At 35.1% G+C, this 16,337-nt stretch overlaps 1 protein-coding gene across 1 annotated transcript; it reads right to left on the reverse strand.

Moving 5' to 3' along the window:
- Window positions 1-3,568: 3,568 nt before the first annotated feature.
- On the reverse strand, window positions 3,569-15,382 carry LOC306854662 (uncharacterized protein). The gene is made up of 3 exons (XM_079392851.1): window positions 15,261-15,382; window positions 6,607-6,764; window positions 3,569-5,963 (listed from the first exon to the last, which is right to left on the reverse strand). The coding sequence occupies exons 2-3, from the start codon at window positions 6,755-6,757 to the stop codon at window positions 5,026-5,028; spliced, it is 1,089 nt and encodes a 362-aa protein (XP_079248977.1). The 5' UTR covers window positions 6,758-6,764; window positions 15,261-15,382; the 3' UTR covers window positions 3,569-5,025.
- Window positions 15,383-16,337: the final 955 nt, after the last annotated feature.

A 16,337-nucleotide genomic window follows, 5' to 3' on the forward strand; every position in this document is an offset into this window, starting at 1 on the left:
GAAACTCTGGAGACATGGTTTATGGATCTTATATTACACAAGTGTTTTGTTATTCACTGAAAGCTGCTATTACAGAGTCTCCTGTGTCGAGGAACCGCGTTGAAGCCGTGTGTAATTGTGTAAGTATCCCTCAGGACAAGAGTCCTGTCAAACCTATAGACTTCTGTACAATGTATCTCTACTAAAGAAGATGCTGTCATACGGATATAACGAGGTGTGGGCGTGAGGTTTCAGCTTTAAAATCAGACAAAAGACAGAATGCTGTCACGCTGTCTTCAAGACACCTCACCGTCATTATAATGAAAAGCTCACTTTCTCACACCTAGAAATGCAAGGATGTCACTGCAGGGCTTCCGCTTCAGGGAAGACATTGCACTTTACTGAGGAACCTGCCTATATAGCACCAGATGCTGGTTTAAATGATACATAGATACCATGATGGGGCCTCGTAGGCAAGGTAAATCATTCAGAAACGTTAGTCAGTGTTTAAATAGTGGCTGACGTAAGTTTTGAGTTGATCTGTCACTCAAGCTGTAAACTGGTCTTTTTTTCTCAGTCCTTCCCCTTCGATCATTTGTTATCCACATGATATCTGCAAACCTATAATGAATTGTACATTTTATCTAAAATACTTCACTTTTTTAAGTCAAATTTTATTGCTCAGTGTTATTTTAGTATAATTGAGATACTAATATTTTGAATATATATTTTTCATTTTATTTTAAAGTTTGCCTTTTTTGTCTTTTTTTTCAAATATTGTTTTTATTATATTATTTGTTATTTTAGTATGTCAAATTAAACCAAATGTAAATCAGAAATGTTGCCTCGGCAAGTATCTGAAATAAAATATATTTAATAAATATTATTTCAGTTAACATTTATTTTAAATAATTTTTAATGGTTTTAGTATCAGTTAACAATATTCCTGAACAGGGTTGTTATGTAAAATATAAGTATAAAAATATGAAAATATGAAAATATAAACATAAATGCTCATTTAAAATATTAATAAATACTGTGATAAATAATACTAAAATAACACTTTTAAAATATAATATTACATGAAAACTTGAATATTATATTATATTAAATTCTTCTCTTGGTAACCAACTGAAATAATTTTAAAGTACTAAAATTACTAAAAAAAAAATATTTTACTCCTGACCAGGGATATCGATAACTAAAACTGTTTAAAATCATTTTAATTAATAGAAGTAAATGCAAAATAAAATGTGTACATATTAGATTAAAACTTTAAACTAAAGAAAAATTTAAATGTTTTCTTGGCGACTAACAGAAATAAAATTTTCAAACAAAAGTTGAAGTACTAAAATTACTAAAACTTAAACTGAAAAAATAAGAAAAATAAAAATGATAAAAGCACAAAGTTAAAAACTAAAATTAAAATGAAAACTGAAAATATAAAAATAAAAGCTCATTTAAAATATTAAGTAATATTATAATAAATGAAACTAAAATAACACTTTTAAAATATGGCAATCTTCTCTTGACCTAACTGAAATCATTTTAAAAATAAATGATAAATAAGAATTATTTATTCCTAACCAGGGTTGTTATTGATATCTAAAACGGTTTAAAATCATTTAAATTAATTGAGTTAAAGAAAAAAAATGAAATCTTTAAAACAAACTACTGAAATACAATTTTAAACTACTACAATTGTTAAAACCGAAATAAAAATAAGAAATATTTACAAAAAAAGATTAAAGCACATAGTTAAAAGTTACAAAAATTGAACTGAAAACTAAAAATATAAAAATAAAAGCTAATTTAAAATATCAATAAACACTATTATAAATAATACTAAAATAGCGCATGTTGTGTCAGAGTTATAGCACTGCCTTTACGAGTGTTCAAATAATTCCTGTTCTGTGCATGTGTGCCTGTGCAAGTCTTGAGTTCTCGGGTAGGATGCGTTTATGTGCTGTCGGTTGTAGCGTTTGCCCTGTGGTGCTTTTCCAAAGAACTCAACTAGAGCTACAGAAGGGCCAAAAAGGAAGATGTGCCCATTAACAAAGGTTTGTTCAGTTTCAGAGTACGGTTTCACATGCAGATACGTCAAGGCGGCGCAGGGAGACCTCTGCTGTTGGAAGCTATACTTCAAGAGCTGTAAGGTTTTTCTCCTTCAGCTTTGTGATCGTTCTTATTTCCACTTGGTCAGTCATGAATTTGCTCTTCATAAACCTCATCCCACTGTACTGATTCCAAGCTGTGGGAAACTTCAGAGTTTGATGAATGTGCTCATGACAAATAACCAGTGCCTTCAAGCACTTCTGTATGCATTAAATACTTTATTGCATAATTTTATTTTTTTATGTTAACTCTAAAAGCCACTGCTCATATGTCACTGTTGTGTGAAGCGCAGCTCCCCTCGGGCCCGATTCCTTTTTTAGGGAACCATAAACTGGTTTTGGGTTTAAAAATAACACAGTCTCACATGAAACCAGCTGGTGCTCTCAGAATGAACTGATTATTTACTTTGCAAGGAAAATGCACCTCATAAACTCATGAATTCTTAACACATCTGTTTCGGCAACCTTAATTTGTCTTCTTCGATCAGATTTAGCCGTGCATAGACGATCCATCAAACGTGTTTGTCTTTTGTTACACGGACATTGACGGATTGACCATCTCCTTTGCATTTTTCAGCTTCACAAACCTCCTCTCAGAGGTAATTCAGAGTTCATGCACATATATACATATATATTATTATTATTTAGTCATTTAGCAGATGCTTTTATCCAAGGCGACCTGCAAATGAGGACAACAGAAGCAATCAATTGTAGTATTAAAACAACTAAAAACAGATCCAAAGCTAAAACATTATAAATACTACCTATACACATTTTAAAAAATAAAGAAATAAAAATGACAAATGCATATAATATTCATATTCGATATATATATTATTTAATTTCCATTTAGTTTGTTGAAGTATTAAAATAACACAAATTTAATAAAAGACCTATACAGACCTAATTCAGACATAACTAAAATTAAAATAACAAATACAAAAGACAGTAGTTTATCAGTAATCCTAAGAAATAACACTGAGCCAAACACACATGCTAAAACAACTTACTTACACATAGTAAGAAATGGTTATAAAAACTGAAACAGAAGTGAAACAAGTGGAAAGAGGAGAAATAAAAAGCGATACTTGTATCTTTTTCCGGTGTCTCTGCCCGGTGGAGTCGATGGTCTTTACACTCTTCGGTCTTCACACAAAGAGGCCTTCACGCGACGGCTGCCGCAGTAAACTAAGCTTTTTTTATACCCATCTAACAAAATACTAATTGAATTCAGCTGGACACACTTTCCTTATTTTTCCACAACAAATGGCCAAGCAAGCGCAGACACTGACGTGAGACCGAACGAGACCAAACGCCATATCAGCACGTCTCCACTCAGTAAACAAAACAAGGTGATGTGTATATATATATATATATATATATATATATATATATACACATATACATACAGTATGTATGTATATACACACACACACACAATATATACACACACACACAACCAGTCAAAAGTTTTTGAACTGTAAGAATGTTTTTTTTTTTTTTTTTATGAAGTCTCTTCTGCTCACCAAGCCTGCATTCATTTGATCCAAAGTACAGCAGAATAACAGCATAAAATAACTGTTTTCTATTTTAATATATTTTAAAGGGCACCTATAATGCAAAATCCACTTTTACATGGTGTTTGGACATAAATGCGTGTTGGCAGCGTGTGAACACAACCACCCTACAATGATTAAAATCCACCCACTCCTCATTTTTTAATCCCCTTGAAACCAAATCAGTCTCACTAGGCCTGCCGTTTTGATTCTCAGGCAGTGTGATGTCACATTGCGTAGGGCCGGGCCATGGGGGTTGATTGACAGCCCTGCATTGCCATGGTTGTAAGCTGTAACGTCAACAATGTCTCGCAAGCAATCCCTGTACTCTGTGTTTGGATGTAATTCTGAAAATAAGAGTCTTCATTTTCTCCCAGCATCCGAGCTGCTGAGGACGCTGTGGGTTACCTTCATTTTTCAAGGTAATGCGCTTCAAAATCTACCTAAATACGTGATCACTCCAGACTCCTTTGTGAATGTCGTTATAGTTTTAACCGTATTTGTGTGTACATTAAGTATTTTGAACTGATTAGCGCCGTGCTTGAAAGATTAGTTTGTGCCGTTCGTAGCACGATATTCGTTCGGTAGCGCGGCTCGGGTTCATTGATCCGTGCCGAGGTCAGCGTGGCGCGAGCTCTGTAACATCGCACTGGTTTGTCCCACTTTCAGTGCATACGGCTAAACACCGGTTCTCTCGCTCTGTTATGTTGCTTCTACCGGCTGATTATTGCTGTAGATATGCATTGCAGAGAAATGAAGACATCTTTTGTAACATTATATGTCTTTATCATCACTTTTGATCAATTTAAAGCTTCCTTGCTAAATAAAAGTATCAGTTTATATCCCCCCCCCCCCCCCCCCCAAGAAAAATTAATAAATAACAATTAAAAATACTTACACTGACTCCAACTAGTTTTTTTGAATAGTTGGAATTTTTAGGGGATTTTATGGTTCTAAATTATATTTATGCATTTATTGCCTATTAACCACAATTTCATTGCATGAAATTTCCAACTTAAAGTGTTGTTAGTCTTGAATGCTTTAGAGCACAGACTTAAGTTTTGTCTCTTTTAAAAAGGACACACATGGCAGATTGCTGAAGTGAAAAAAGTTAAATAAAAAAAGTTATTTTCCCAATTTGAGGTTGATCTCTCAAAAAAAGAGCTTTCAGTAAGAGCGTCCTATGATTCCAGTCATTTTAAATCACCTTTTCAATTTTTTTTCACACAAGTGCCAAAACCTTTACAAAGTTTTGTATCATTCTGATGAAGTAAACAATTCTAAAAAAAATTATAATAAAAAATTTGAGTTCAAAATTACCAAAGAGCACCAGATGGTTAAATATACAGTTTATACACACATCTGCCCTTCAGCACTTACAGATCTGGTACTCTGTTGACTGATAGAGACAAGAGTTTCAAGTTGTACACCACCAGATTCTCCAGGTTAAAGATTAGAAGAATATTACCGCTGACGACTGTGGGAAAAACACAAACCAGAGCCACGCATACCAACCCTGTGAAGATTTCTCGCCCTGAGCAGGGACTTTCCCTTTCGTGAAACCAACAGCGTTTGCTTTGAGACTTTGCGTCTGTCCTGTTAAAGACCGCCAATGACGTGACTTCCAGAGGAAGATCCGTGTTGGACTGTGCAAATGTTGCAAGGCTGGATGATTGCTTTTGTTTCTCAATATTGTCTGCCAAACCGGTTTGTTGAGCACACAGCACACCATTCCCAGGACAGATCAGTCGTGGCTCACTGTTCACAAACCCAGCCCAGTCAACCAGAGTTTGTGACACATGCATTAGCCCGGGGCCCAAATAGTCCTTTTTCTCGTCCATCTGTGTGTTTTTAGATGAGTCGGGCAGTCTTCGGGACGCCTTCGTCCTGAACAGACCCAGGCTCCCTGTTAAACTCAACAGGACCACCATAGAAGGAAGAACCCAGGAAAACTCATCAGCACTGGGAAGGCAGGTGAGAAGATGACCACCTTTTCCCCGACAGGTTTCCACTAAGATCTGCTCCAGCATCCAGTCATGGCTGCTGTAGATCCAGCTCGTGCTCCATGCTAGAAAACATCCCAAATAGCCAACTGTACTAGAGAGGGATTCAGTTGCATCTCGTCCCTTTGTTCGCCTGCCTTGAAGACATAGCAGATCAACCAACAACTCCACAGCAATCAAAGGAGGCATCAGCAGCAACACAACTCCATAGGCCTTGCAAAGGAAGAGTAGAAATCGAAGGGCGATGACATCTGAAGACACGTAAAAAGGCGCCAACCAGGACTCCATGAACCAGACGTAGAGCAAAAACACTGGAGGAACACAAAAGAGGCATTAAAGGGAGTAGTTCACCCAAAAAGGCCATGTAGATTTTTCTTTTTCTTGAGTAGAACAGTATGGAAGATTTTTAGCTGAAACCATGGTCCTTGGTGATTTATAAAATGCTAGTCAATGGCTGCCATTGATTTTCCTTATTTTCCGTGAACTGCTTCTTTTGTTTCATTTCACTAGTTCATTTACTTAATCACGCAATGACAAAGTATATTACAAAAGGGATAGTTCACCCAAAAATGAAAATTCTGTCATTACTGACCCTCATATCGTTCCAAACCCATAAGACCTTTGTTCCTCTTCAGAACACTAGTTAAGATATTTTTGATGAAATCCAAGAGCTTTCTCCATATAGACAGCAAGGGTCCTACCATGTTCAAGGTCCAGAAAGGTACCAAGAACTTCGATAAAATAGTCCATGTGACATCAGTGGTTCATGCATAATTGTATAAAGCTACAAGAATACTTTTTGTTGCTCAAAAAACTAAAAGAGCTTTACTCAACAATTCTTTACAATTGTGGCCTAAGGGGGAGTAAATTCGCAGCAAATTTTCATTTTTGGGTGAGTTGTCTCTTTAAACTGGTGAATTGGAGAATGTGGACAAGGTTTGTGGTTCTGCTTACCGGTGACAGCGAGGTCTGTAAATAGCAGCAGGCAGCAGCAGCACAGACTGACAGCAGTGATGGTGTGCGTGATTACAGACGAACACAACAGCATGCTGCTCATCAGTTTGCACACACACAGACGCAGTGTAACATCCAGAACACCCTCCATCTTCACACTTAGAAGAGACATTAAAAATACAGTGTCACTTGCTGTTTCATTTAAGAGTTCTAGTGCACATCTCTGGAAGGAAGCTGATGTTAAAGTCAGATGATGTTCACAAGATTCACTTAAAGGCAATCAAACTTGACCCTGTTTATTTTCTTAAAACACGTTCCTGATCTTATTGTGGATTATTCATAAGTGTGTCTATTTTATTTTCATTCCTCCTGTGTGTAATGTTTAATTAAAAGTAACTTGTTTTACTTCTGTAATGTATTTCCATTTTGGCTGAACCATTTTGGTTTTAAATGCCCATTTTTTTCATAATTCAATCCAAAATTTCCAGTTGCTAAAATGCTACTTTTATGTATTTTATTATTATTTTTTAGTGCTGTCAAACGATTAATTGCGATTAATCGCATACAAAATAAAAGTTCTTGTTTGCATAATATATGTATGTGCTGTGTATATTTATTATTTATATATAAATACACACATGCATGTATATATTTCAGAAAAATGTTATGTTTATATATTAAATATGTATAATATAAATTATATGAATATTAATATAGACATGTAAATATTTTCAAAATATATACTGTATGAGTGTGTATTTTTATGTACATAAATATACAAAGAACACTCACATATATTATGCAAACAAAAACTTTTATTTTGTATGTGATTAATCGTTTGACAGCACTATTATTTTTATTTATTATTATAAAGAAATCACATTTTTGGGCTAAAGTGTAGTGAATGCCATATGTCAACTAATCGATGCTGATTTTCAAGAACCTCAGGCTAATAAAGATATGAAAATAGGATGCATTTAGTCAAATCAGTTTTAAATTAATTAAAAAAAAAACCTAACATTTGCACTTAAAAATAAACATTTTAATTAAATTTGTGTCAGATGCAGTAAAAAGCCTGATATTTTAATTTGATACTCCCAACAATAGTGTGGAGTCTTCAATTATGTAATAATGGTGTTCAGTAAAAGAGGTAATTCTCTACCCTCTTTTTTATATTAAATATATATGGGCGTATTGTATAATATCCAAGGTATTTTCAGAATGTTTTGGAATATTTGTCCTCCAAATATATATATAAAAGGGTTACATCTAAGATTTTGCTTACATCTGCATTGTATATATATATATATATATATAGCTATTTTAATTCCCAAAAGAAATCCAGAGGTAAATCAATAATTACATTTTTAACAATATTTCAAGTGTAATTTATGAGATTTGTAAAAGACAAAAAGTTGATCATACTGATTTCAATGTTAAGGATTCATTAGTTATTTATTGAACCAAAAACTAAAAACATCTTAGTTCATAAATCAGTATTTTTGACAAAACATCCCATGTTTCGGTAGTGACCACATCACATTATAGAATTTTAACTTACATATTAAAACACTACTAAAACACAAAATGTTTGCTTACTTTACTTTTACTTACTTTTGTCATTTAGCAGACGCTTTTGTCCAAAGCGACTTACAAATAAGAAAAAGTAACTAAAACTAAAAAGTTACAACTCTATAAATACTATATACCCACATATTTAAGAAAATAAAGAAATTAAATAAAATTGACACGCATATAACAACATTTCAATAATAAACATATAACATATATATGTATATATATATATAACATATAGCGTGAAACCTTGCGCGTTAGTTCATATTCCACATCTGCTTGCCTGTATATAGTTGGCATAATCATCAGTAAAGTGTTCTGAGAGCTGAGGTCTTGTATCACTGTATTAGTTATATCACTGAGGCGGTTACGCGTCATCGGGGAATGCTGGAGCGTGACGGGGAACCCCAGTATTACAGCACAGTCACACAAGCCATGATACAAGGTTACAGAAACTAAGCAACCCAAATACAGAATTAAAAATAATTAAAACTTATACTTAGCGCTTGATCCATTTCTGCAAATCAGTTTTTGTGAATGAATGGCCTTCATCAATGTAGCCGATTTCGCCACCTGCTGGTGAGCGGCTGACATCAGCTGGAGATCATGCATCGGTGCTCTACAGCTATTCCTGCGGGTCCCGGATGTGCAACGCCGAATTTTAACCACTGGATTTGTGTCAGCGAATTCGGAAAGTGAAATAAAATTACCGAAATTTGCCTGTCGAATATTATACATCGCATTTTTAAACAGACTGAATATTTTGGAAGTTAATTCCGTAAGGTGAATATGAATTATTGAATTTTTAATTATGAAAATGTGTGTGAAATATTTAGAATTGAAATATTCACAGCTTAAATAAACAACTGTTAAATTTCAGGACTTAAAAATGCAAGCCCTGGAAATACAAGGCATTCAAATGCAAGCACTGTTAATTGCAATGCACCTTTTTTTCGATTTGTGGAATTCAGCATGCTTTCGGTTTCAAAAGCTATTGGCATTATTCTGCTTCCATAGAGACCTTCATTTTCAATTGCCTTCTCTGCCTGCCTCGGCCCTGTAAAATTTCTTCTTACAAGAATTCTCCTTCAAATCTAAAACTAGTTTTTGAAGATGTGCTCCAGTATTGTGAAATGAAAATCAATCGATGTTAATACTTTATGTTGGAATATAAATTCTATTTTGACCTAGTTTTGCATGCATATGATGCGTATGATGCTTAAACAGTCGGAGTGGAGTGCTCCTTATTAACCGAGATGTTTTTTTTAATGTTCAGCTTTCAAAGACTGTGATCTAAGCCTGTGCTGAAAATATTGTACTCTGTTGCTTACATCTATGACATGCTAAAACCACATTAAATATTTATTTGTCAAAGGGAGGGAGACTGATCTCTGGATATGTAGTTCATTTTTTTTTAATGTTTCGTTTTTGCAGAGAAAGCATTGTAGCCACTTGCAGAGATATACTGCCCTAACAGCGCCAAGGAAAAGAAAAATGGAGAGCGACGAGGCTCCTTCGACTTCTAGACAGCTGACGTTGGGAGAAATTAAGCATAGAAGAATGTTGTGCATGCAGTGTTGAATTTTGTGACCCAGAGTCTCCAACCCTTTCATGTGGTGGAACAACCATCATTTTCTTGCATGATCTTCAGCCTAACACCTCTCTCATGTCAAGGGCCACTTTGCGACGTAAGATGGATGAGGCAGCACTTAAGATGAAGACTAATATGAAAAAAGCAATGTCAGAGATAGATTTCATAGCAACTACAACAGATTGTTGGAGTTGAAGGAGAAGAGGTTTCATCGGTGTCACTGCCCACTGGGTTGATCCTAAGAGCCTGGAGAGGTGCGCAGTAGCACTAGCATGCAGGCAGCTCAAAGGCCCAGACACATTTGGTGTTTTGGCTTGCGCTCTAAATGACATACATTCTGAATTTGGAATACAGAACAAGGTTGTTCAAACTACTACGGACAACGGGTCAAATTTTTTAAAGGTATTTCGTATATACGGAGAGCAAGATGAGAACAACAACTCTGCTTCAGATGAGACTGAAGATGAGAAAAGTGATGTGATGTGTGATGGAGATGATGAGGATGTGCATGGTGTCGAGGTGGACTTTGTACTTGTTGTGCCTGCCACTTATTATACTTGGTTTCCACGGTGGATGCAGCCAAAGCCTGTTCAAATGAAGCCTACAAGAAGCTGTCCAGGTCAGCATTTGCAAAGTGCCATGCACTATGGAATAAGTGTGGCAGATCTGCAGCAGAGATTATAGAAGACGTGTGCAAAATTCAGCTGATCCGCGCAAACACAACAAGGTTTCTTATTTCTCACCGTTGAGAGAGTGCTTCGAATCATTAAAGATCAAGAAGATGGGGCTATCAGAACTGTCTGCACTTCACTCAAATTGCCAATGTAAGTGCTGTTTTATTATAATTCCTTTAAATTCATGTTCCAGTAATGTAATGTTAATAGTAAAACTTTTTTTTAAACACATTAATTTAAGGATCTGATAGGAGTAGATACAGGGAAACAGTAAAACAGTAGATACAGTAAACTGATTATTCCCTCTTTCTCTCTCTCTCTCTCTCACACACACACACACTTCAAAGTGTAATGACATGAAATGATTAATTGTTGTAGTCTGAATGTGTGATAGATGAGTCCAGTTGAAATTGCCTTTCTGGAGGAGTATGCCAGAACCATGAGCCCCCTAGCCAAAGCCCTCAACATTCTTCAGGCTGAAATCGATGTTCAGATGGGATGGCTTCTGCCTACTTTGACACTCCTCATCTCGAAATTGGACCGAATTCACATTACCTCCAGGTACTGCAAACCTCTGGTGGATGCCATCCAAGGAGGCCTGCAGCAGCGCTTTGGAAACATGCTAGAGCCAGAGTTTATTGCAGCTGCAATCCTTGTCCCGAAATTTAAAACATCCTGGACATCGGATGAACAAATTGTCAAACTAGGTAAGATTATTTTAGTTTTTGTTTTTGAAAAATGTCATCAGTTAAAGATTCAAAGAAACTGAGCCAAATAATTTTTAAAAGATATCCAACTCAAATTTTATTTGTTTAGGTTAGTTTTAAATGCACCTTGGAAATGCATGGGGCAATGCTGTTCTTTTGATATTTTTATCTGGAGAAATGTGTATGATTCAAGTGAAGTTCTGATTCTTAGCATCTGTGGAAATGTCCATTTCAGGCCTGGACTACATCAAGGACCATCTGGAGGAAGAGACTTTGAATCAAACACCAGTTGATGGTTCCAGTGCCTCTGAGGAAGAGGACTTCTTTGCAAGCAGGAAGCCTACTCATGGTCAAGGTATCAAGCAGTTAGATGGCTACCTTGCCTGCAAAGCTGATGACAAAGAAATTCTCAAGTCCTTCCCAGCAGTCTGTAAGTTGTCTTTGAATGTCAACACTGCTTTACCCGCTTCTGCAGCTTGTAAACGTCTCTTCAGCACAGCAGGGCTTATTTTCAGTCCCAGGAGGGCAAGAATGGACTCAAAAAACTTTGAGAATCAGCTCCTTCTCAAGCTGAATAAAAAATATTGCCACTTTAGTTAGATCATCAGTGCCCTAGTCTACTAGCACACTCACCAGAAGCAGAATTAATGGCATGCTGATTAATGATGTTTACTGCCACAAATTCCTCATTGCCATTTGAGGCTTGTTATTTTAGTACATGTCATTTGTGATGACAGTTTATGTCATTTGTTTTGAGATGTCCACACTAGTTGAGATCACCTTTTTATATATATATATTATATTATATTTACCAAGTTATTTTATTTACCAGGTTTTATGTGAAGTATAGGAATTAACGCACAAACACTGACAATCACAAATCCAAGCATTACTAAATTAATTTAATATTCTTCCTGACTGAGAAATGCTTGACTGAGTTTTGTACACATGCAGCTGTGACTGGCAAGTGTGTTTCTTCTGACACAAAAACTAGTTCCTGTTACAGTAAATCTGATATGGCCAGTTTATATTTCTGCACAGAGACATTCAGATACAATATAGTAAAAGAAAACTCATGTGAACCCGTGTATAATACAAGTTATTAAACTTAAACTTGCAACTGTTACAAATAAACCTTAAATTTAAACCTGCTCAGAAATCATGTTGTTTCATTTTATTCTAAAGGAAATTGTTTGGCTTCAAGGTTGAGCTCATGATCATTTTAATAGACATAAGTGTCTGACTAATTAATATCATTCTATTAATAGATTGGTGTGCTAAGAGTAATATTAGAGTCTTTTCGCATATTGTTGATTAAGCATGAGTCTTGTGACAAAAATGATAACAGGATATTAGCCATAATAAATCATAGTACTTTGGATACTTAAGTACATTTGAAAGCAAATACTTTTGTACTTTTACTAGAGTAATATTTTACCTAGTGTATCTATACTTTAACTCAAGTACTTGGTTTGTGTTCTTTGTCAACCACTGCTCACTGGCCACTTTATTAGGAACACCTTGCTAGTACCGGGTTGGACCCCCTTTTGCCTTCAGAACTGCCTTAATTCTTCGTGGCATAGATTCAACAAGGTTTTGGAAACATTCCTCAGAGATTTTGGTCCATATTGAGATGATAGCATCACGCAGTTGCTGCAGATTTGTCGGCTGCACATCCATGATGCGAATCTCCCGTTCCACCACATCCCAAAGGTGCTCTATTGGATTGAGATCTGGTGACTGTGGAGGCCATTTGAGTAAAGCGAACTCATTGTCATGTTCAAGAAACCAGTCTGAGATGATTTGAGCTTTGTGACATGGTGCATTATCCTGCTGGAAGTAGCCATCAGAAGATGGGTACACTGTAGTGTGACGGTTCCAGTGAGTAACCGGCTAATTCTGAGTTGCAGGTGAACGTAATATTTTGTGAACAAAATGTCATCTATTGAAGAATTTATTAAACATCCATCAGAGGAGATATTAAATTCTTTTGTAAAGCAACAGTTATGGGAACTTGTAGATCATTTTAAAATCGTTGATGTAGACAAGAAAATACGGAAAAAGGAATTGCGTTCTGTTGTGAAAAATTGGTTATGTGAAAATAGCCTTATGGTGGCCTCTCCACAGAGAAAACGTGATATTGAAGTAAAAGGTTCTTTAGATATTTTCTCTGGGTTATCTTTCGAAGAAAGAAAAGAGATTTTACAAATGCAGCAGCTTCATGATAAAGAGTTGATTAAAGAAACTAAACGTTATGAATTGGAGATAGAAAGAATAAGAAATGAGAACGTTTTCAGACAACACGAGATTGAGTTTGAACAAAAAATGTTAGAGGATTGTGATCAGAAAACACCTCTACAGGCATTCCTCCCCCCACATACACTTTTGCATTCGTTGCAGTCGCCGAGTCAGCGCTTAATGCGTTGGATTCTCTTTCTACAGCCCTACAATTTAATTGTTAAACATATTAAAGGATCGGATAACGTAGTGGCAGATGCGTTGTCCCGTGTTCCTGATCTGACCAATTAAGTACAGTGGTTGTGCAGTTGTTTCTGTTTTTCTTTGCTCTTTTGTCGCCTTAATTTGCTTTCAGGATCCAGATTGCTGGTGGCAAGGTGGGCAGTGGGGGAAAATTAAGAGAATTGTAAAATCATGGTTGTACTGGGATCAGAGGTTGTATAACATCATGTTTATAGAAATGTATGATTTTCTAAATTTGTTATGGTGGTGGTTTTTTATTTGTTTGTTTTTTTTGATCCGGTTTGGAACGGATCTTTTTTTTAAAGGGGGGTGTGTGACGGTTCCAGTGAGTAACCAAATTATTTTTTTGAACTTCGCCTTTTAAAAAAATCAGGAAGATACTTTTAAAAACAACAATGGAAAAAAATACAAAAATTATTTCAATATCATTTTCATAAGTTGTAATTTAGGGGTTAGGGTTTGGGACATGCCCCTCCCAATTGAAAGTACCCAATAAATGATGATATATATATATATATAAAGCTTTCTAATATTTTATATATTATATTGTGGGTTTCAATAGATGATAGAAGGATCTTAGTAAACATCTAAGATTTGACTACTTAAATGCTTTTTGTCTTTTGTTTGTGGGACAGCAGTTTGCACCAATTCTGTAAAATGGCCCATATAACCGATGCTTAGTTTAGTTTAGTTTTATTATTTTAAAACAATGAATAGAAATACATTTTTCTTTCAAAAATAACAGAAACCTTCATCTGACAGTGTTAACTACTTGCGGAGTTGACAAAAACTGCAGAGTTAACAAATACTGATGGTTTTGACAAAGGTCCAACTGAGGTTGTAACAACTGACTGACAAGACAACAGATCTAACATTTAATTTAATAATCCTTTCAGTGGATTCCAGTCTCATTCTGAGTGTCCAGCAGCTCATGAAATACAAGACGCTTATGTTAGGTTAAGTGTTATGTGCTGCCCTGTAGCAGCAACAGAAATGTGAAGCCTGTCTTTAAAGCCCATCTGTTATGTACATTTCATGGTTACTAGAACATCACCTGATTTATTCAGAATTATTGACACAGAGTTGCAGTTTTAAACCCTTTGTTTGACAGTTTTATATTGTGACTTTAAACTGAGGACAGGTTCAATTACAGTATTTTCCAAGTATAGAGAATTTGTTTAAAATAATACAATATTATTATTATTTATTTTATTATTTTTTTAAATAGAAGCAATGAATGCCCTGACTTGAAGTTTTTTAATACATTTTTCCAAAAGAGGGTTTTTTACATTTATCTCATTGATCAGTGATATATATTAACAATGGAATTTTCTCAAATGAAGGCTGAGGTGTCACAATACCAGAAAACCTACAGTAACTGACACTACCATCTCTGTTCAGCACTTCTAGTGTTTTTTTTTTTTTTAGCATTGCTGTCAATTTGTTGATTGCATCATGGCATTTGTTTCTAGTCTAGTATTGCACTGAGCATTTTGAATATTAATTCATTTTTGTTCAAATCTGAGTATATATAAGCTTTTTCAAGAGCTTATGAAAATTAAAATCAACAGCATTTTGCATTTGGTCATAATTACAGGACCAGCACAACCTGATGGACTCACTCACCAGAAACTAGAGATGAAAGGATGTGACCTCAGACATCTGAGGAGCTGCAGGTCCAAGCACAGACAGATCCTCAGTCAGCGTCTGTCCACTCGTCTTTCTGACTTCTCAAGGAGTGTTTGTGTGCATTTCTCCTCCCCCAGTAAACATTTACTCGTCTTTTTTTGTGATGTTACCTAGAATGGAAGCACGTGTCTGTGTGGAGGGAGTGTCAGTGTTTGATTACAGAAACCAGTCCATCTGCTTCCTCCACGACCACAGGTGTTCAGATGTGCGCATGCGACTTCCTAATGTAGTTCTCGAGTCTCTGGTGGCACACACACACACACACACACACACACAGAGACGGCACGCTTCGTGAGCTTTATTTGACTGATGTTTGTGACTGATCCACGCAGTCAGACTGAACAGGACTGTGCAGCCATCTATCGTTCAGCTCGAAGACTAAACAACAGACAAACTTACACAGTAGTATTTTATCTGTTATTAATCAAATCAAATGTTGCATCTTATATTTTGTTTTATTTTAATTTGAGTTGTTTTGTTGTTTTTATTTTTGTTAGTAATTTTAAAAATGTTCATATAGTTTTTATACATTTTTATTGTATAAAAATTGTCAAATTAAAGAAAATAGAAATGTGAAATATTGGAAACTATTTTTTCTTTTTTAAGTTAAAGATTATCTTATTTCAAGTAACATGGTTTTTGTTTTAGTCAACTATACCAACCCTAATAATAAATTATTATTTCTATATAACCAAATATAAGGGAGAAATGTTCCTTTGGCAACCAGCTAAAATAAAATAAGTTTTATATATAATTTCAGTTAAAGTGTATTTTATTTCAAGTAATGATTTTGTATATATAGTATCATTCTGATCAGAAATTCATATGTTGTTGTTTTAGTTTTAGTACATCAAGTTAACACTAAAGCTGAAATATGTTTGTTTGGTTTATTTTTATTATATTTCAAGTAACCAAAAAGGCTTTAACTATAATAACCCTGATCAGAAATGAATATTTACTTTACATAATTAACTACTAATTAAACACAAACATCTTATAATATTAATAATAACA

Source organism: Barbus barbus, assembly GCF_936440315.1.
Source record: "Barbus barbus genome assembly, chromosome: 35".
NCBI lineage: Eukaryota > Metazoa > Chordata > Actinopteri > Cypriniformes > Cyprinidae > Barbus > Barbus barbus.